The following is a 22,678-nucleotide window of genomic DNA, read 5'->3' as shown; positions in this document are numbered from 1 at the left end:
TGATATGATATGAGTTTATTTCCATTTTTGACACTTTATTACACAATACACGATATCAAGTTTACCATCATTTTTACATAATCAACTAACAATGTTGTAAAGATGCAGGAAATATCAAACAAACACTTTTACGTATCTTATTAGTTAAATAATGAGACTGTTAACATGCTTAAGAATTGAATCTGAGGAAATGTGAAAAAACAGCATAACTTCTAAAATAATGGCCAGATTATGCTGATTTTCCAACTCAACCTGCATTTTAGTAAGATTGACCACTCCTGTAAGTATAATGACAATTGGCCTATCTGTTTTTCTTATATAGTGTTATCAGTGTTGCATATATGTTGAAAAAAGTGAAAAAATAGCATAACTCCCCTAAAAATGGCTTGATCATGCTGATTTTTGAACTTGATCTGCGGATTATGAATCTTCATCAGTTTTGTAAGTTTGAAGCCAAAAAGTAAAGCTGTTTTCCACTTATCGTGTTATCGGTGCTGCATATATGCTGAAAAAAGTAAAAAAAAACAGCATAACTTCCAGGCCTTCCCAACTACCAGACTCGGCACCTACGGGTCCAGAATAAACCGGTATATCTGACCACACTACCCGTTTTCAAGGTGTGTGTCAGATCGCATAAAAGAGTATCATACCCTATCACAAATTCTGTAAGCCTACCTGTCATCCGGGTATCGCGCCTCGTTTTCGTCAAGTAGGAGTCGCATGAATATAACAGACGACTCCCTCAATCAGGGGGTGGAAACGCGCTACTTATATGATTAAGACGAGCCTAGCCGTCAGTACCGGTTAAATTGTTTTGTGACCTTGAGGAGCAATTAGATTTGGTCGTTGCGGCACGCATCAACAGTAGTTGAACTACCACACCTGGGTCTTTTGTTTTTGACAACTGTTCACTCGTCATCGAGGCGCTTGTTCAAGACTACAGGCTGATATCTACTAGTACTACCAGTGGCTTCATTAGTAACGTTCCCACAATACATAAGTTTTCTGTCCGTGCGTACAAACCTTGAAAAAGGACAGCCTCGCTGACGAGAACAATGGACGTTTCTCACCCCTCTCTAGGATTTCCCCTGCCCTCAATCTCGCCCATCCCGGTAGTCACGAAAATATGCTTCTGCTATCAAAATTAGGTCTACTTTTCTAAATTAATATATAAGTTTGCAAGTTCTTATTTACAAAACATCAATGGCTAGTATGTCCGAACCTAAATTTTATGTTAAAAATTGCGGTACTGTCAGATTTTAGCATAAACAGAGAAAATTGCAGCAGCGCATGAATCTAGATGAGATGCACTACTTTCCAACCCCGCTTAGGATCATTGCTATCACATCGCGCACCAGGCAAAATCGGTGTGGTGGCTGATACTCTGTAATGCGATCTGACACACACCTTGAAAACGGGTAGTGTGGTCTGATAAACCGGTTTATACTGGACCCGTAGGTGCCGAGTCTGGTAGTTGGGAAGGCCTGACTTCCCTACAAGTCACCCCATCATGCTGATTTTCGAACTTGACCTGCGTATTATAAATATTTATCAGTTCTCTAAGTTTCAAGCCAGAAGCCAAAACGGTTTTCCAGTTATCGTGTTATCGGTGCTGTATATATATGCTGAAAAAAGAGAAAAAATAGCCTAAATTCACTAAAAAATGACCCAATCATGCCGATTTTCGAACTTGACCTGCGTATTATGAATATTTATCAGTTCTGTAAGTTTCAAGCCAAAAAGTAAAATGGTTTTCCACTTATCATGTTATCGGTGCTGCATTTATGCTGAAAAAAGAGAAAAAATAGCCTAAATTCATTAAAAATGACCCAATCACGCTGATTTTCGAACTTGACCTGCGTATTATGAATATTCATCAGTTCTGTAAGTTTCAAGCCAAAAAGTAAAACAGTTTTCCACTTATCGTGTTATCGGTGCTTCATTTATGCTGAAAAAAGTGAAAAAACAGCATAAATTCCCTATAAGTGACCCGATCATGCTGATTTTCGAACTTGACCTGCGTATTATGAATATTCATTAGTTCTGTAAGTTTCAAGCCAAAAGAAAAAACAGTTTTCCACTTATCGTGTTATCGGTAAAAGTGCACGGCGACGGCGACGGCGACGACAGACGCAGATGATGGCTATATGTACAGACACATCTGTGTCTGTACATAAAAAGGAGTCTAGCTTCGCATATGTGGAACCCCCTTCGAATAATCCTGGATCCACCTCTGAGTTGAACTAACATACGGTTTCATTCACCTTACATGTGGATGCATGGCTCCTAAAAACAACCAATTGTACGACACGACAGAGCTGTGATACATCTAAGTTTAATTATTTGTTTGTAAAAATTGCCCATGTCACCATGTTAGTTTGGAGGGGTAAGCTGGGTCAAGTCCGTGTCAAAATTATTTGAAGCTTTGCAGGAAAAATTCTTCCTTTGTTTCTCTAGCTCCTTATTAAACCTGGTGTCCAGATTTTATCTAGTGCCCCCAAGGTTGCGGGAGCTGCTCTTTGAAAATAACACTCAGGCAGATTTTTACCTGAGTTGAGGGCCACTGAACCCTCCAATTTAGAGGTAAAGGAAGTTCCAGTTACTAGATGGACGATTAAGATAGGACTTGTTATTGTTTACCTCAGTTCAATAAAAGTATGCATGACGGGGTGGGGAAAGGCAGAACAATTGTGCCTATACAATTGATACAGAGGATTTGTACTTACAGGTGACTTTAATAAGCAGTGGATTTTCTTTTATATTCCGTAAAAAATACACTAAATTTATATAAAATAATATCATGGTTGGCCAAAAAAATGTACGCACAGTGCATCCGTGCGTATGCCTATTTACGCCCATGGATGCTGCCTTCAGTAATAAAATGTAACCCAAAAGACCTCATAGAATACAAAAGTACTGACCTTGCCACCAGAAACAGGTCCACAGTGGGCTTGTTACTGATAAACAATATATCTGTCATGGCGATTCTTCTGCGGAACAGTCCTGCTGTTCTCCCTCAAAGGTATACTCATTGAAATATTGGTGCAGCTGCTCGTTGGCTAGGTTGATGCATATCTTAGAGTAGAAATATTTCCTTTATTTCAATATTTTTCATTAAAATATGTTCTTTGTATTTTGTAAAGACATGCTGAGTTGATTATGCATAGTTACTAGTGGTGATATGTTTTAAATTATCATAACAGTTATTGTAATTGTAACAAATTTCAATATACTGTAAAGGTGAGTGTGTACATGTGCATTGATGTGTGAGTACCTTTGTCTTATTATACATAATTATATCTGAATCAGTGTACAGGTATATGTAACAATCATCATGTATATCATTCAATGTTTTATTGTATTTTAATTAAAATTATCGTACTTCATATATTTACCAATTGTTACAGAGACAAGTTGAATTGTTTGTATAATATATGCATGCATGGGTCGTTGTGTGTGTGTGTGTGTGTATTTTATTTGTCCACCTGTGTGTGTAAGAAAATTAATTTAAGTAAATCACATTGTTAATAATTATGATTCCCATTATTTCTTCTTAAAATTTTTACCTATTCATAACTATTTTTTATATTGCCTATGTATAAATACCAGTATACTAGACATCATGTATTGCATTACGTGTTTTTGTTCAGCTATGTTTTAGAGTTTTAACAGTTTTAAAAATGCAAAGAAAGGCACAGTTTATGTAGCCTTTTAGACTAAGTAACTTCTCTTCTGTTCAGATAGGCATCTTGGATAATTTTGGATTTGAAAATTTTCCCAGAAATAGTTTTGAACAGGCTTGTTCAAATGTCAATATCTTTTACCTGTTTATTATTATCCTGACATCCACTCTGGCTCCCACTGCCTATTTTTTTCCAACCATATATATATTCATGAGCTGAAGGAGTCAACAGTATCCTTTGCCAGCTTGTTGTCTATATGCCAAGGGCCGTATTCTCATAACTTTGTAACTTACAACAATTTGTAACTATTTACGTGAATTTGTATCTTACAACTTACTTTTAACAGGTCGGAGGCAATTTTAAATTTACGTGCATATTTACAAGAGTTTGTAACTTACAAACCTTCAACTTATGTAAATGATCAGACTTACGTGAAAAGTTACAAGAATTTGTAAGTTACAACCTTTTGAGAATACGACCCCAGGTGAACAAACTGAATACCTAAATCTCATACATAATTTACACTATATAGTCTTACCAATGTTGTTAAACAATATTATTTGTATCTCTTACAAGATACTGTTTATGTATATAATCAAGCATGCTTCAGTAAATATCAAATAAACTTTTCACTATTTACCATATATTCTTGTTCTGTTAAAAAAGTATTATTTGTACTCTTTAAGGGTATTGTTTATGTTCATAATCAAGCATATTTCAGTAAATGTCAAATGAAAAATTTTTCAAATGTCAGTGTTTACAGACTGCCATAATTTATACCTATATGACTGTTTCCTTTTCACTGAACTTCTCATTTGAAAGTTCTTGATCACTGCCCGCGTACTTATACACACACAAGTACTCCCAGTGCACTAAAACGTGATAATAATCTCGATCCAATGCTAACAGAGATATAGCGTTGACAGTATGGTCAGTGTATGGGACTTCAATAGCATAGTCCATAATATGTGTAGTGATAGAAAAGCTACATGGAAGTCCTACAAATCAAATAGTTGTTTTTGAGGTGCTTTTCGCCTCCGAGTAAAGGTAATCATAAGCTCAATGCACGTGCACACAAAACCAGTACTTTCTGTAGGCATGCAAAAAGAATTCCATAGTAACAGAAAATGCGACTACCAGTTGGTGCCATAACCCCAGAACCTGCATGTCCATCAGTCCAATGATGAAAGTCAAAATATTTGATAAATCTAATCCCTTTTCTTCTGCCAGCTGAAAAGGAAATAGTGTAGCGCCCCATTAGAATTCTTGTTAGCATAACATGAACACAATACATTCATTCATTCATTAAAAAAAAAAAAAAAAAAAAAAAGAAAAACTTAAAAGTGGACTTGCCCACTATTCTGATAACGGGCACATTCCCAATGCAACTATCATTCTATGTAGAGTGATCCAACTTTGCAGGGACTTTGGCTGAATGCAATCAGATTAACACACAGTGAAATATATTTTAATTGTTTCCACCAACTCGTATAATCACCAGCTTTTTTCTGTATTTTACTCAGTGCTAGGAAGAGGTATGTTACTCTGATTGCATTCAGCGAGAGTCCCCATGGACTATCTCTGTAGAATGGTAGTTTCATATTGCGAATGGGCCCTTAGAGTGCAACGTATACGTACCTAGACATGTTCCACACAATCATCTCACTAACAATTTGAAACAGCAAGGTTTTTAAATATTGAAACTATAGGTTTTTGTCAACTGAAAAATGACAAACTACTGAAACTACCTGCATCCACTCTTGAAAATCTCCAGAATTCTCTGTATGTAACTTCCTCCTCTGCTTAGAAGACTATCAAATCATGTTGGACCTCCTTGAAGTAGGAAAAAACAAGATACAAATACTACATAATATCATAGATCAATTTTTCAAAACATAAATTTTAGCATTTTAGCTAAATGAAAAAGTAACTTTGTGCTACATGCTTTTCAGTGTATTTTCAACAGTAGTTAATTGCTAATGTTTGAATCGATAATGGATCCGATAATGGATTCACTAACATGAAAACAAACTCCCTTCATGTGTATAATGTCTTACTGGATGATACTGTTAAAATGAGAAAACATTACAGTTGCAAGAGATCATAAATTGTTTCAAACTTTGGAGTCAAGAAAAGAATCATTGTAGAAAAAATTTGTTGGTTCCCTCCGAGTAGACCTTACAATTTATTTGACAGTCATATATTACTGTAATATTATAATGATTACCATCCTCAAGATTGCCGTCCCATCTCTGGCTGTGTATTGTCCCACTTGTATTGTCCCAAAACTTGCCACATCCCATGTTTTACATATCAATGAATGAGGTGAAGGCTACAGGAATGTTCTTGCTGGTCTTTAACTGTCTGTTCCCTGTAAAAAGCCATGTCCATGCAGCCAGCTGTTGCCTTGAAGCCACCATGTTGTACAGAAAGGTACTGGAAATAAAAAGACAGTCCAGTCAACCACTTGTCTTGGTCATGAAGATGTCTTCGGTGTGTTTTGCCATTGAAGCCATGTATAAAACATCACCATGGTTTTTTACAAAATGCCTGCTATGAAATGCTCGGAGAGAATCTTGAGCCCATGCAAGCAAGACTGACATCAAAATCTGGACATTCGAGAAACATTTAATAATTTGGTCAGTATATACATCATCATCAGAAGACAAGGTGTATAGTTATAAATTTGCTTCGTTTCAAAATGTCATATTTGCAATAACTATGTTTTTTGAGAGTGCCTCCTGAGATTCTATTAATATTTCTCTGTTCTTTCATTTATTAACCTAAATGTTTATCCTTAACAGAAGCAAGAAAATATACTCAAGGAAAAAAGAAATGCAACACTCAGTTTTGGGAGTTTTTGGGAGGCAGAATAATTTTATTTTTGAACAAGCCAAAAGGTAAAATGGTTTTCCACTTATCGTGTTATCGGTGCTGCATATATGCTGAAAAAAGTGAAAAAACAGCATAAATTCCCTATAAGTGACCCGATCATGCTGATTTTCGAACTTGACCTGCGTATTATGAATATTCATCAGTTCTGTAAGTTTCAAGCCAAAAGAAAAAACAGTTTTCCACTTATCGTGTTATCGGTAAAAGTGCACGCCGACGGCGACGGCGACGACAGACGCAGATGATGGCTATATGTACAGACACATGTGTCTGTACATAAAAAGGAGACCGAGTGGCATGCTGATTACTTTGTTGATCGTTTGTGTAATTACAGTTAGTCAATTTATTTCTCTGATACTTGTATTTTATTTTCAGTCTATCCTGCTCTCAGTAATGTTCCTCACTTTCAGTCTGTTGTGTTCCTTATTTTCTTTCTTCAATCTCTAATATGTTTCAGTTTCCAATTGGTCAATGTCCCAACCCACGAGTTTCTTTGCCCATACTAACTTCGTCAATCCTCACTTTCATCTCTTTACTTCCATTGAAAAGCATTTTTTTTGCTTCATTGCATTTCTTTTCATCTTTTCAATAAATTTAGAATTGCTGGGCTCTACAAGTAGAGAACTTTTTTATGGATGTAGTTTTGGAACATGCAGTCTGGATTAATCAAGGAGTGGGAAATGAAAGTTTATTTAAAAAGGAATTTCATCAAAGGTACATGGATATTGACTTCCAGTAGTGGTGTAATGAAATGTCTAACAATATGAAACTAGATGTATATAAGTTAATTAAGCATGATCTCATTATTGAACCATGTTTTACAGTATTTGATAAATCTAGTTGTAAAGATACAGTTTATGGTAATCAACTGTGACGCAAGCAACAATTCATGTACCAGGTTTTAAAGTGGAAAATTGTGAATTGTATACTTGTGTAATAGGGTTAAACATTATTACGAAAGCATTCCCGCCCCTTTGGCAGTCACATGAGCTTTGTTAGTCATGTGAGCTTTGTTAGTCACGTGAGCAGGAAATATAAATTACCCGCTCAAAAGTATTCTTGGGGTCATTTAACTCACACTGTCACGTTGGTGCATATGTATGTACAGGAATAAAGAAGCTGATACTTCTGAGATGCAGTAGATGTTTGTTGTGATACTCGGTTACACTTATTTTGGCGCTGTGTTTAGCCAGGATGGCAAAGTGTCTACCTCTGTGAAAGAACACATACTAAGCAAGCAATCACACTTATATATGCAAATTCCCTGCATTCATACAGAAGAACCAGGACTCTCCATTTTGAGTAAAGTGGAAGGTGCTCAAAGCTGCTCTCTTGTACAGCAGTGAGGCATGGCTGTGTGGTGGTGCTATATCAGCCAACGTTATGTTCTTGTCAGCTTTTAAGATCCTACTGGGAGTAAGGATGTCGATGCCCAATGAACTCATACTAGCAGAGCTTGATGTGTCCCTTCACTGTTAGCTAGAGTTAAGAAAATTTGTTTCACTAAATATTAAAGAAAAAAGTCAATTGGTCAAACCCACATGTAATAATGCTTGGCCCGTGTCATGTAATACTTGTTAGTGGGAATAAAATTAACTAACTAACTATATCAGTTTTAGCACGATTCATATGTTTAAATCATCAACTTGAAATTGAAAAAGGTACACAGAGGTATTGATGAAATTGAAAAAGGTACACAGAGGTAAGTCTAGGGATCAAAGAATTTGTCAATTTTGTAATTAGAAGGTAGTCGAGTGCGAAAGGCACTTCTTGTTAGAATGTCCTCTATATAGACCCCTTGGAGAATATTTCTTATTGAATATTTGTAATTGGGAATTGGGTTCACATAAAATATTTATCATATTGATGAAATAAAAATATGAGGTTATCAGCAGTACTGAAAAATAAATTCTGTATATACGAATGGCGTGTTTGAACCAAAACGTTACAAGTTTTATGGTGATAAGTGAATGTGTTAGAATACTGTTATATGTAGCAAGCTACCTAGGTTGTGAATGCTATGTTGAGATGTCAGTAGTAATTGAGTTTTTTGTAGTAACTCCTTTCCAAATGTTGACTGTTGAACATATAAGACTGTCAGAATTCAAGCTTCTTCTCTCTGGTGACATCCATCCTAGCCCAGGGCCAGAGCTTATTAAGTCTTGAGGTGACTTAAAAAATACTCTTTTCTAACATACGTAGCCTGGGAGCCGAAAGCAGTCTAAGGTTTGAAGCCATATCCCTTCGCTCCAAACTATCTGGAATTAATATCATTAATTAATATCATTATTAACTCATTTATTTATTAGTTAAAATAACGCAGGCGAGCACATAATGCTGCGCCAACTTTTGAATTTATTTTTTTTATATTTGTTTATCTTTAATATAGAAATAAATCTGATAAGAAAGTCTGAAAAGTTGTATGCCACTTTCTAGTAGACTGTCGACTAGTAATTTACAGATAAAATGGCGAGAATGTATAAGAGAAAAGTCTGAGAAAGGCAAATATGGTGAAGAAAACTTGGCAGCAGCTTTGAAGGGTTTTTTTTTTTGCAGGTGTGCCTCTGGTTCATTATAGCTCGGTGTTCATTAGAGTTCGGTATACCCGCAGGCACCCTGCGATGCCACTAGGACCAGAAAGTGGCTGTACCAGGTACTCTTTAATTTTGGAAGGTACATGCATCATAGCGCCCTGCCGTAAACAGTAGAATTACAGCTGAAGTTTCAAGTCACTGAAACAGAGAGATGACTGTACTGGTTAAAAATCCGAGATATGCAGTACCTTGCATTTGATATTAACAGAAAATGCACAGGCTGCCCATTCATTCAACAGTGAGTTATGGATGGCAGGGCAAGAATGGGGGTAAGGATTTCTCTCGCCTCACGGCTTAAGCATTCGTCAGTCTCTGTGTTATGGAAAGAAGTTGGAAGTTAGTTTCGAGAGAGAGCTTTACTGTTTGATCATAAGTTCAGCTCTTTATCCTGCCCATGTTTGACATTTTCCTGTCTTTTCAAAGCAAAGAATTAGAAAGTAGAATTGTGAAAGAAACGGAATAAGACTAGTTGAATGATATAGATACAATTGAGATAGAGTTTAATTGTTTAAGAACAATTTTGACTTTTCCTATCTCATCAGATTAGTAAATGGATTGACGATTAAAGAATAGTAAATTATCAAACCTTAGTAAAAGTTTTACAATAAGACTTTTATAAATTAAGTTTTTGTAAGATTCAGTCAAATATAAAGTCGAGTCACTGCTAGAAAGGAAATGAAAAACCTTATGAAAGAGGCTTGAGAACCCAGAGTTTGTAGTTTACACAAATGCGCCTGGTAGACAGAATAGTTAAGACACCACATAATGGATTCCAGTTGTTCAGGGCGAGATATGTCGACTACGTTGAATGTCAGGTTGGTGAAATATTTATCTCACGTCTTTTCAAATGTATTGTTGGTGTATGACAGCTTAATTTTGCCACCCTGGACATGTACAGTGCGTAGTATTTATAATGACTGATGTTGTGATTGTTATCTTAATTCTAGCAAGCTATTTATCTAATTTTACTAGTAAATGTGCTTAAGAAAATAAAAAGGTAGCATTTACAACAGTAACATACGGTTTGGTATATATCTGGGGTCTTATAATAAGTATTACAGAATAGTACTAAAAATCTATCTTAACATGCCTTCCACATATGTTAACCCACAATATATTTGGTCCTGATGCAGAAACTAGAATACTAGTTGAGCTTGCACAGTTTCAGAGACTGTAAAGTATTCAAAATACTTGGGTGTGTCTTAAAAACATGTTAAACCCTTTTTCCTCCAGCAATTACAAAGCTGGAGACTTGTGCACCTGTGTAATTTACTTATTTTGTTAATATTTTAGATACTATAGTGCCGTGGTCTTTCCCATGTTGGACAGTGACCACTAACACTTTCTGAAATTGTCCAGTTGTATGTGGTTGACAAGGAAAATGGGCCAATAGAAGACTTTTTTCAAGAGAGAGTAGATCCTCTATACATCCAGGCTGTGGAGCACATTTCCAAGGGCCAAGGGCCTGGAAACTACACCATGTGGGGAGAATTACAGTTAGTAATTTCCACAGTGTCAGCACAACTACCACCAGAAAACAAGATTGTAGTATTGTCAAGAAGATTATGGGCAGGGAAGGCGACTGGATGTCTGCACATGCTTAAACTACGGGAGGAAGATAGAGCCTATTGCTATAGACAAAAGTATGTGGACAAAGTGCTACATAAACATGTGCATGGAAAATGCACAGAGTGTGGACTGATAATACATGCAAGTCAGATTTTCGCTTTGCTGCCAGTCAAGTTGGATAAGTATCCTGTAATTGTTGCACAGAAGGCATTTTAGAAATAAAATGCCAAATTAAGTATTTATTGAAACATCTTTTTCTGGTTTCGCATAAGTATCACATTGTATGTGGGAGTAATGGACAACCACAGCTTACCAAGTCCTCTTCATGGTACTCTCTAATTCAGTTGCAGCTTGTCCCCCCAAAAGGACATATGTGCATTGCTACAAGGCTACCAGTGTTAATGTGTGGTTTAAAATTTGAGTTAAGGGCCCTATTAGGAAGTCAAGCCTGGTGCGACAGAAGTGGTAGTCCTAAGAACGGAAGTCCGAAGTCCAATGTTAGTGCGCCAAGTCACATGACCCTGTGGTCACTCTTAGTTAGGTGAACATTAATCAGTCACGTGGTTTTGGGTATGCATGGTATAGAAATCTCGAGAGAATTTAGTAGACAAGTAGCAAGCAAACCGGTCGGTCACCTGTGTTTGGAACTGTAGATAGCATATAATGTGAGTAATTGTAACATGTATTTTTTTTACTTTACTGTAGTTTGTTTCTAATTCTGAGTTTATTATTTATTGCATACTTACATCATTTTTACATTTTTTTTTTATAGATTTGTACAAGGCCTAAAGTACACAAAGAACAAACGTGCCACGGTGTCTATTGTGCTAACGGAAATGTTACAAATTGTGCTGTCTATATGTCACTAAGGGATTCAGTTATTTTATGCTGAACGTCGGCTACATCCCACATGTTTAGGTTAGGGTTAGTTGGAGTATCGGGGCTAGTTTATGGGGTGAATGTCACCTGTACAAAGTAATGGGGATCGGGCAACGGTTCATTACAGACTACCATTCCTGTCACATCAGCAATTAAACAATGTCAAGTGGCCTTTGAGAGAATAAACAATAACCGAAACCCATTCTCAATTCTAGGTGCATGTAAAGTATATTTTAAATCTCAGAAAGATGACCTAAAGAGGGAAGAGGGTGGCAGAAAGGAGAATCATAGGATTAGAGTCAGACGCAACAAACACTTAAAAGCAGTAAGTATTTTTAATCCCATTTATTAAATTCAAATGCCACAGTCAAGATTAAAAGCCGCCTGTTTGTCTCACAAATATTTTCCTTATTCTTTCCTTGGCTGCATATTAGTCCCAAGTGTAGTTTGTCAAACATTTTAGTCCATTTTCACTTTTTGAGGCAAAGTGGTCAACATATGCAAAGAGCTAGGTAAAGGTGTCATAATCACCCAAAACTAAGAATTTCTTTTACGTACATGATTACTTGTGCATTGAAGGTTTATGTGTGATCTTAAATATTTATGTGATAGACTGCTTAGTTATTTCATTAATTATCTTTGTAATTTTGGTAAAATGTTGGATATTGTCGGAATAAATTTAGTCAGATGAGGAAGTGCAAAAAATTGTTGGTATCCACAGATTGATTTACAAAAATCTGTGCTGCCTGCTGTGGGGGTGTCTGCTTTTTTTCTGCACTTTGTTGGTCTGTCTGTGCATGTGAGGTGTGCACGTTAACTTTCCGATCCTGAAATTTCCTTTAAAAAGGAGCTTGACTGGAATCGGTTAAATGTTATTGACCATTAAGTATAAGTTGGTTGTTCTTTCAACTTTGCAGAAACTGCACAGAAGAAGAACTGCCCTGCAGATGGCAGAATGGACAGAGAGGAAGAAGGAAAAGGTTGGAGCATTGATGAAGAAGGAATACACGTCTAGTGACGAAGAGAACGAGTTTGGGGAAAGGACTGTTAGAGAAATACAATGGGAGTCAGAGAAAATGCAACGATACAAGAGAAAACTAGACTCTATATACCATAAACAGCAACCCGAACGCACAAGAAAAATGACAATCGTGCCAAAAAGGGACGGGGCACTTTCTGAAAGAGGTAAGCCCCAAGATTGCCCATCATAGGCATGAATTTAGACTTAAATGTGTTCAATTAACCTGTGATTTTCAAAAGGAAAAACTTTCGTATTTTTGTTTTTTTAATGGATCTTTGGGAAAAGATTAAGGGTTTTTAGTTATTGATGCAATAAATTATTATCATTTTAAATCCACAGACCTCGTTTATTGAATGGATTGGGATGAGCAAGTAATGCCAAGTAGTACAAATTGACTAAGAATTGAAAAATGTCTTAATTGCCTTAATGTGATCATAAACAAGTTAAAAACGGAACAAAAATCTTAACTTTCTGGGAAAAGAGTATTAAAGACAAACTGCAAATTGTTATTTTTTATTGGAAGGGTTTGAACGAAAATAGCTTTAACCAATGAAAAAGGGTTATAAGAAGTTGCAAAAAATATGTGTGATCTTAAATATTTGTGATAGACTGCTTAGTTATTTCATTAATTATCTCTGTAATTTTGGTGAAATGTTGGATATTGATGAAATAAAGTCGGATGAGGAAGTGCAAAAAATTGATGGTATCCCCAGAATTGATAAAAAAAATCTGTGCTGCCTTCTGTGGGGGTGTGCGCTTTTTTCTGCACTTTGTTGGTTCATCTGTGTGTGGTGTGCACGTTAACTTTCCGATCCTGAAATTTCCTTTAAAAAGGAGCTTGACTGGAATCGGTTAAATGTTATTTACCATTAAGTAAGTTGGTTGTTCTTTCACCTTTGCAGAAACTGCACAGAAGTAGAACTGCCCTGCAGATGGCAGAATGGACAGAGAGGAAGAAGGAAAAGGTTGGAGTATTGATGAAGAAGGAATACATGTCTATAGCGACGAAGAGAACAAGTTTGGGGAAAGGACTGTTAGAGAAATACAATGGGAGTCAGAAAAAATGCAACGATACAAGAGAAAATTAGACTCTATATACCGTAAACAGCAACCCGAACGCACAAGAAAAATGACAATCGTGCCAAAAAGGAACGGGCCACTTTCTGAAAGAGGTAAGCCCCAAGATTGCCCATCATGGGCATGTATTTAGACTTTAATATGTTTGATTAACGTGTGATTTTCAAAAGAAAGACTTTCGGATTTTTTGTTTTTTAAATGGATCTGTGGGAAAAAATTAACTCAAAGGCTCATTTATTGATGGTCTTTTTACATTTCTTTTGCAATAAATTGTAATTTTAAATCCACAGACATGTTTGTTGAACGGATTGTGATGAGCAAGTAACACCAAGTAGTACAAATTGACTATAAGCATTGAAAATGTCTTAATAGCCTTAATGTGATCATTAACAAGTTAAAAGAAGGAATGAAAACTTTTTGGGAAAGGGGCATTAAAGACCAACTGCAATTTGCTATTTTAAATTGTAGAGAGTTTGAACTGAAAAAAGCTTTAACCAAAGGGTTATAAGAAGTTGCACATAAACTCTTACACTGACAAAGGGTTATAAAGACGTAAGAAAAATCGCTTTTACCTGTTCGAAAAATGCTTATAAGTATGTTTAACCTAAATTGGCCTTTGCTGTTCGGAAGACGTAACAAAAAGTGCTTCTACCTGCTAGGATAATAGTTATAAGGATGTTACACCTAAATTGGCCTTTACCTGATCAGAAAAGGGTAATAAAGACAGAATAAAAATCACTTTTACATGCCCAGAAAAGGGTTATAAGGACATTGTACTTAAATTGGTCTTAACTTGATTAGAAAAGTTATAAAGACATAATATAATCCCTTTTACATGCTCAGAAAAGGGTTATAAGGGCGTTTTACCTAAATTGGGCTTTGCAAAATATTAATCACCTTGAATACTTCATTTATCCATGTGTTACCGCAATTAACGACTCAACCTTGCATCAAGTACAAATTTGTGTACATCGTACACAAAACAAAAGACATGAAATTACTCACTTTCAGAACTTATGGTCACAGATTTTGGTTTTGATATTCACATTTGGGTATTTTCTCACATTTTGGCTTCTCTGCAACACCACAAAATTCCATTATCCCTTAGCATTCTTGCAAGCCTACTCCTGGCAATGCCGAAGGACTGTACAACCTCAGTCGATTGGAATCTGTTTGCACGTCTCACCATCAGTGGTTCTCTAATTGATCCTCGTCACAATGGTCTTCCCAGCTGCAGCGGTCTACTCTGCAACTCTCAAGGAAAGCAGTCTCACCAGCAGCGGTTTTTCAATTTGTATTGTTTTATTTTTCAGATTTTGTATTATTTTTTTCATTACATTAAATTTATCATTTAAATTTTATTGTGTTTTTGTCTTTTTTTAATTTCTGATCCTTCCTCAACAGACATATTGGCAGTTATGTCTCGGATGGGGCAGTAACTTTTCTCATTGTAACTTTTTTAGGTAGACAGCTATGAAGATGATGCTTCACAATACTGGGGACTCGGAAGCAAGGAAAGCAATATGTCACCAGTTGGATATAAACATCAAGTACATTCTGAAATTTATCAAGACCAATCTACATAAAATATCTTGGAACAATTGTCTCCAAAACAGGTATTACTGACCATTGACTAAACCATGAAATTCTTACCTGCTTCAGAGCCACACCAAGAACAGTTCAGGAAGAACCAGACATCTTAATTGGCACAATTAGCAACATATTGAACTCCTGCTGGTATGATATAAATATACCTGAATAGTGCTGGAAATAATTTATATAGTTTGGTGGCCGAGATAACCATGAGGTTAGTTCATCATTATGCTCCTGACCTAGCTCTTCAAGTCTATGGACCAAATGAATGGAACATTCTCCCAATATACTAAAAAAAAAACTATTGAGTCTGAGGACAATGACCTTTCCACTTCTGAAATAATGCAATCAATATCGGCATGTCAGATTCCGATGCCAAAAAAGAAGTGACAAAAAATCTTACTTAAAAATTATCCTACCTCTTTCTTGAATACCAATATGCCTTCAATTATATAAATGTTTCACATATACGGTAATTCTCCAATCTATACGAACGCCGCAATAATTACGAACGAAACGTTTTTTCTCTGAATCTGAATTTTTTGTCTCCGTTCTGTACGAACGATCGCTAAACTCACCTTGGGCACAATTTAAATTTTCCGAACGCAAGAAAGTGTGCCCGATTGAAACTCGCCCCATGATTCGTCAAAGCGAGTTTTCAGACCACCGTTCCAAACAAAGGAACTGCCACTTGACAGGAGAGATTGTTATCATGTATTTGTGCTGTTTTTGAATGAGACGATAGGAGGACTCAACCTGCCCGCCGGCAGCTACAGGCCAGTAGTTTTAAAACCCTATTGTTATTGAGAAATTATTGACAGCATCATTACGCATAAATTACTTACTGTTTATTATCATTTCTTAACTTCTGCCGGCCGACTGGATCATCAACATCCACCATCAGTGTTTCACCGATAACTGGTTTCTAGTAAAATCTATAAACTTGAAACCCACGCACAACAGAAGAGTATGAGAAATCCATTGTCAATGATCGAGTTTTTCATTTGTTTTTGGTAGTCATCAGGAAATTAATTTTTTTAAGAGGAGTTCTGTCTTGTATTGTATTTATTTTTCTAATTGGAGTTGTGATAAAGTTAATGTACTTTTTTTTGTTTGTTTGTTTGTTTGTTTGTTTTTACTTGTTAAAGACCTTGTCTCATGAACAACTATTAGGTAAACCTTACCGATATTAGTGATTGTGAAAAATAAAGGTGCCGTATGACCTTATACAAATTTGCCTGCAGTTTTCTGTATTTTTTCTAATTAAGTTTACATTGATTGCGTGCAAATTAATATGCTGTATAAGACTTTCATAAATAGACTTGAATTGAGCTGATGTTATTTTTTATATCAAGTATAATCTCTATTAACGTCAGTGATATCTACTGTGAGGAGTTTCAAGTATTTTGTTTTGGCGGGAGAAATTTATGTAGGCCTAATGGGGGGGAGGGGGTGTGACATTATTAATATTGCAAATTTTCTATATGTGAAATCATATTAAAAGTAAACACGCAATAAATAAAATATGCAACTGGATACGAAAATATTCATGTCTGTTTTTGACAGAAGTTGGGAAAAACGATGTTGTCCTGTCTTGGTAAAACATAACAGGGAAAAACGATGTTGTCTTGTCTTGGGAGAAATGTACCTCTTTAGTATGAAGAAATCCGTACTATTCTTTGACGTCATCACACTAGTCCCGCACCAACTTCAGTCGCCATTATCTACCTCTTTGTTCACACGTGCTGCCGATCGACCTCCATCAAATCTTCACAGAAAGTTCATTATTTGCCGTTAAATTTATGTTTTTATTGTTTTTGTTACATCTGTTTGTTGTTGTTGTTGTTGTGCTTATGGCCAAGTCTATGGATTATAGAGAAAGTCTGCCAGAAAACGCCAGAAAGAGATACGATGAGAAGATCGCGAAAGTGGACACAGACCCTTATGCCATACCAAAGAAAGACTTTGATACGGACAAGAAGACATGGCCAGACATGAATATAACAGACATATATCATTTTTTGATATATCAGCACTCTGCTTACACCCGTGAGCAATTTAGAAGTCATAAGTCGTTGGAAGCCTACAAGCTCTTTCAAGATGGTTGGGTCAAAGATGTACTCCACAAAGACGCGAACGGGCTCCACATAATGAAAGCAAGGGTAAGTGCAATTTGAATAAAATATTATCTTAGAAGAATGATCAAAGGGATTTTACCAGATACATGTATATTATCCTGACTACTCTGTCGAAGAGACACACAATTCTACATAGATGACCATTTTTTTATATTTTCAAAATGGTGAACTGTACAGTAAGCATTACCGTAGCTGTGACCTTTTGGCCCAGAAAAGGTCCATGCTGGAGAAATGTTGATTTAGTTACTTGGATGTTTCATGATTAAAGGTCTATGATTTGAGAAAAATAACCTTGTTGAAATTGTTGTCTACATGTTTGTTATGACAGTACTGATAGAGATGCTGCAGGGGCTGTACATTGAAAGTTATTTGTAATATGTTTGCTGTTTAGATTAAATATTTTGCCGTATATTATGTTAAATATACTTATTATAAATAAATTTTGTAGATTAACAATATCAAAATGCTTGTTACATGTGGGCTTTCCATATTTATGGCTTTTCTTTTATCTGTACTTTACGCTATGATACAGACAGAATTAATGAAGGCATTACCACATTTGGACCATAGTCTATTTGTATCATTGCTATTTATCTTAAGGGTAGCTAAAACTATTTATTCAGTGTATCAAATATGTGCATTCATTGTCTAAATTAAATTCTAGTAAAACACAAGTAACTTTGGTGTATATGTGCAAAGTTTGCAATTAAAATGGAAACCTCATTCCACAGAAACTATTTCTATACATGTGTTTCTCTCTCTTCATATAATTATGTTTATAATGTATTAATATGTATTTCTCATACATTGTTGCAGGTTCATCATTCCATGCGTATTCGTGAAAAGCTTTTGGAGCCTTGGGTGATTGTCAGTGCAGATGGGGAGATTGACTGTGCCCACTGTACATGCATGGCAGGCCTTGGGGAAACCTGCAGTCATGTTGCTGCCCTCCTCTTCGCCATGGAGACGTGGACAAGGTTAAAGAAAGAGACAACAGTAACTGATGTCCCTGCGTACTGGGCAAACCCCTCAGTGAGTCAAGAACTTGAACAACCCTATAAAAGGATACGAGAAATAAACCTGCAGTCAGCGAACAAGAAACGGTTGCACCAAGAAACCCCATCTACTCCAGCCGTAGATATCACTACAACCATCCCATCCCCAACAAAAAATGAAAGAGATTCATTCTTCAGAGCCCTTAATGCAAGGAGTAGCAAATCTGCAATTTTGTCAATAACCCCTGGCTTTTCTACCCAGTTTAGGCCCAAAGCACTGTTGGGTCAGTGGCCTGTTGACTTTTCAACTATAAGGAAGGAATGTCATCTTGAGAGCTCAGATATCAGCGAAATACGGAAACACACTAGTGACATTGACATCACCTTTAGCAAAGAGGAAGCCGCATATCTGGAAGTTAATACAAGGGGACAATCTAATTCACCATTTTGGCAACAATATAGACTTGGTAGACTAACTGCATCTAAAATTTACAGTATTACACACACGGACATAAACTCGCCTGCAATTAGTGTTGTTAAGGGCATATGCTATCCTGCATCTTTCACAAATGCTGCTGTTGACTGGGGTAGGAGAAAAGAGGGGATAGCACGAAAGCATTATGTCAAGTGCAACAGTGATCACCACCAGAAATTCTGTGTGAGGGACAGTGGGTTGGTAATTAACCCAAGTTATGTTGAGTTTGGGGCAAGTCCTGATGGGATTGTCACTTGTGACTGTTGTGGGACTGGACTGGTAGAAATAAAATGCCCATACTCCTTAAAAGATTCAACCAAGATAGATGCACCTTGGCTTGATGGTGGGAAATTAAAGAAGGACAGCAGCTACTACTATCAGGTCCAAACACAAATGTTTATTACTGATACTAAATACTGTGACTTTTTTGTGTGGACACCTCATACATTTACCTGCGAGCGAATATATAGGGATATTGAATTATGGGAATTCATTGTTAAGAAAGGTCGGGCCTTTCATGAAAGGGTTATACTGCCTGAGTTAGTTAGTGAATACTTCTCAAAGAGGAGAATCTTGAAAGCTGTTACAAAGGGCAAAGGCAAGAGCAATAATGCAGTAAACAAGTTTTGTGTTGAGGGATGCAATGGGAAAGAGGATCGGCGTAGATGGATAGGTTGTGATGGCGAAAATTGCAAGGTAGAATGGTACCATCTCTCATGCCTCAGAATGAAAAAGTTTCCAAGTGATGAAAAGTGGCTCTGCCCTGATTGCAAATAATTAGGTTATGGTGGTGATAATTGAATTCTGAAAACATGTAAGTGAAGTAAACTAGCATTGTAATGTAATGTTAGTATGATCCAGTCACTTATAAAGATGTTTATTCCCTCAATGCAATGGAATGTTTTTGTTACAATATATAAAGAAGGCAAAGCCTGTAGATTTTGGGGATCTTTTGTATTATTAGTCCCCAGGATTGTACTTGGTCTGTGATCTATATTTCTTTATTCAAGACAGATATTCATCAAAACTAATAGTGCAATACCTAAGCCATGATTTTGCTCACCATTTGTTTTATCATTTTTAAATTTAGTCTAGATGTACTTTACAAATGTGATAGGTTGTGATGGTAAAAATTGCAAGGCAAAATGGTTGTCTCTCATGCCTTTTAGTGAAGTCGAAGCTTATTTTGAGCCAGTACCTTTAAAGATGTTTATTCCCTAATGCAATGGTGTGTTTTAACTAGCTAAGTCTGTAGATTTTAGGTTATTTTGTGTCATTATATCCCAGGATTGTACTTTTCCTGTGATATATATTTTGTTCAAGAGAGATACTAGTCCAACTGATAGTGCAATAAGCAAGCCATGATTTTGCTCATTTTCTTTTATCATTTTTGTTTATATTTAGTCTAGATGTGTTTTCTTTATTCTGTGTTGTGTTAAAACAAGTGTGCAATAAATAATGCAAAGTCATTCTGAAACTTCTTAAAAATTATTTCCAAAATGTTGGAAAATTTTCCTGAGGACTGGTATTAGAGTGTCAAAATTTTCATGTAACACCAGCCGATTATCTTAAACGAAAGCTCAAAGTTTCATAATAAATTCTTGTGATGATGAACTTGTAAGTTTTATTTCTTAAATACGATGGTATCTGCTTTTATTACAACATATATATGAATATAAAGAATAAATAAAGAAATCTAAATTTCTTGTAAGAAACTTTATTTGTGACTATTTACTTATGCATAAACTTATTCTTGTGTATTAATACTGCAAACAGTAAACACAACTCCAGAGTTGAATACATGTTGTTATCATCCATTTTGCAAAATTATACTAGTCAAATGGCACAACAGACTGACAAAGATTTGTCAAGCAACAGCAAACTTTGACAATCTTGTCTATGGTCGGGACATTTTCACCTTTTTTCAATTTTAAGAACTCTATAGGTATAATGCTCTCAAAGATTTTGAACTTTCTACAAACCAGCCCTATTATTCGTTCAACATGAATACGGACATTTGCAATGGAACGTGTATTCTCCACCTCTAGAGGTTGCAACTGAGGATGGCCACGGGTAAATCCTGGGCGAGCTACCGATGCCTGATAAAAATTAACAGATTCATCAATAAGAAAACCTCTGTCAACCATAACAATATCTCCAGGTAATAGATTTTCTAGTAAAGTAGAATCTTCTGTTACGTGCTTATCAGACGTTCGTCCTCCCCACCCTTCAGATATCCAGGTAACTACACCTTGCGGAGCCATTCCTAGCAGATATTTTACAGTATGAGAACGCTTGTAGTTTGAATATGTGAACACTTTGCTCAAAGCACCACTGGGCTTTTCTATCCTCAGTTCAAAGCAATCTAATACAATGCAAACTTTCTCACCAAAGCCTTTTCTGAACACCATAGGCATAGATTCTCTAAGATCCTCTCTTTCTGGCCAGTTGACCAAGAAACCTAGCCTCGCATAAAGAACATCAAGTGTAGCATGAAAACTTCTCTGAACTGTTGCTTGTGAGACATTTAACTGATCTGCAATATCCTGAAAAGTGTAATTCATTCTAAGTCTTATAAGACAAAGCATAAACTGATTTTCTTTGCTTAAGCTTCTAAAATTGTTGCTCATTTGACATTTCACTAGTTCAAACACTAACTTAATAACATCTATGCTTGGTAGACCAGTGTAAAATATAGCTTTGCTAGGATCTATCTCATAAGTTTCAAATCTGTACAGACCCTGGCGTTTACAACCAGCTTTGTCATTTCCTTCTAACTCTGCTACTCTAGCCCTGTTGTCAGCTACAATTTGCTCAATGACTTGTCCTGTTAACTGGGTTTGTGTGTCTTTGGTGTTATTGACATATTCCTCAGCTTCACAGTCAGTTTCATGGGCAAGTGTTGGTTGATCATCATTATCTAAACCTGTGTTGCTTTCACTCAAGCAGTCATTGTTTGTTTCAGTGTTTTCCTGTCTTTCGTTGTCAAGTTCAAGTCTCACTTTCTTAAGGTTTAAAAGAGAAGACACTGCATCAGAAATCTTTCTCTTTTCTTTACGCTGCTTAGCCCTTCTGAATCTGTCACTGTTAATTTGTGGAGTTGAAGCCTGCTGGCTATAACCCAGATTTATTGTTGGCGCCCAGGAAGGATTTGTCCTGTCATGCAAATAAGCCTTTGTCTCTGAAATTAAAAAAAAAAATAACATGTAAAATTACAATGATGAATAACATGGAAATAAAATGATATAAAATGGTGTATTTACAGATGTAACAGACTGTGTATATATACAAGAAAGTCCAGGCAACCATAAAATCGGGTGCTATTATAGATTTGGACTTTGCAATGAATAAAAAATGTTGCCTGGACATTAGTATCAAGTTGTTAAACACTCGTAACCCAGTGCAACCTGTGTCCATGAAGCCTACATGAATCACTGGATATACACAGAGCCACTCACATTTTCAATCATAGGTTGCATTGAACATGAGAATAAAAATAAAACTCACCGCCTACAAAATGCAGCGAACAAACTAGAGTTCTATCCCACTTGTCCTCCGTTGTAATATCTTTTCGGTTGATAGCCGATTTCCATACCATTCGCCTTTCCTCTGACAATTTTTGTGTCTCTTCCCCTTGACCTTTTATAATTTTCGGTACTTTGAAAAACCTTATCCCTATTTCCTCACCCTGACGACGGGAACAGCCCACTATTCCGCAGACAGGCATGCTTTTAAATTAAAACTTGACGAATGTCCCCGGTA

At 36.3% G+C, this 22,678-nt stretch overlaps 2 protein-coding genes and 2 long non-coding RNA genes across 4 annotated transcripts in view; 2 read left to right on the top strand and 2 right to left on the bottom strand.

Annotated features, from left to right (window-relative positions):
* The window catches only part of LOC106170902 (uncharacterized), a 73,059-nt gene continuing 50,381 nt past the window's right edge, over positions 1-22,678 (bottom strand). Inside the window, exons 3-5 of the long non-coding RNA XR_015334238.1 lie at positions 5,911-6,119; positions 5,432-5,516; positions 1-4,913 (exon numbers count right to left, since the gene is read on the bottom strand). This is a non-coding gene — a long non-coding RNA (uncharacterized LOC106170902). The remainder of the gene's footprint in view (positions 4,914-5,431; positions 5,517-5,910; positions 6,120-22,678) is intronic.
* On the top strand, positions 10,991-15,772 carry LOC147762075 (uncharacterized). The gene is made up of 3 exons (XR_015334231.1): positions 10,991-11,942; positions 13,541-13,810; positions 15,179-15,772. It is a non-coding gene; the product is annotated as an uncharacterized LOC147762075 (long non-coding RNA).
* Positions 17,007-20,530, top strand: LOC147762074 (uncharacterized). Its single transcript, XM_087012312.1, has 2 exons — positions 17,007-17,470; positions 18,263-20,530. The coding sequence occupies exons 1-2, from the start codon at positions 17,111-17,113 to the stop codon at positions 19,691-19,693; spliced, it is 1,791 nt and encodes a 596-aa protein (XP_086868438.1). The 5' UTR covers positions 17,007-17,110; the 3' UTR covers positions 19,694-20,530.
* On the bottom strand, positions 20,524-22,667 carry LOC147762073 (uncharacterized). The gene is made up of 2 exons (XM_087012317.1): positions 22,424-22,667; positions 20,524-22,097 (listed from the first exon to the last, which is right to left on the bottom strand). Exons 1-2 carry the CDS (start codon positions 22,641-22,643, stop codon positions 20,749-20,751), a joined length of 1,569 nt encoding a protein of 522 aa, XP_086868443.1. The 5' UTR covers positions 22,644-22,667; the 3' UTR covers positions 20,524-20,748.

Source organism: Lingula anatina, chromosome 4 (assembly GCF_051362555.1).
Source record: "Lingula anatina isolate TDL-2025a chromosome 4, LinAna3.0, whole genome shotgun sequence".
Taxonomy (NCBI): domain Eukaryota; kingdom Metazoa; phylum Brachiopoda; class Lingulata; order Lingulida; family Lingulidae; genus Lingula; species Lingula anatina.
This window is presented reverse-complemented; position numbering and strand designations above follow the sequence as displayed.

Excerpts from the sequence above, each read along its gene's own strand:
- LOC147762074 (XM_087012312.1), top strand. The coding sequence starts at position 17,111 with ATGTTTTTATTGTTTTTGTTACATCTGTTTGTTGTTGTTGTTGTTGTG. Across the intron at positions 17,471-18,262 it reads TCCACATAATGAAAGCAAGG|GTTCATCATTCCATGCGTAT; the intron begins GTAAGTGCAATT and ends ACATTGTTGCAG.
- LOC147762073 (XM_087012317.1), bottom strand. The coding sequence starts at position 22,643 with ATGCCTGTCTGCGGAATAGTGGGCTGTTCCCGTCGTCAGGGTGAGGAA. Across the intron at positions 22,098-22,423 it reads TTCGCTGCATTTTGTAGGCG|AGACAAAGGCTTATTTGCAT; the intron begins GTGAGTTTTATT and ends TTTTAATTTCAG.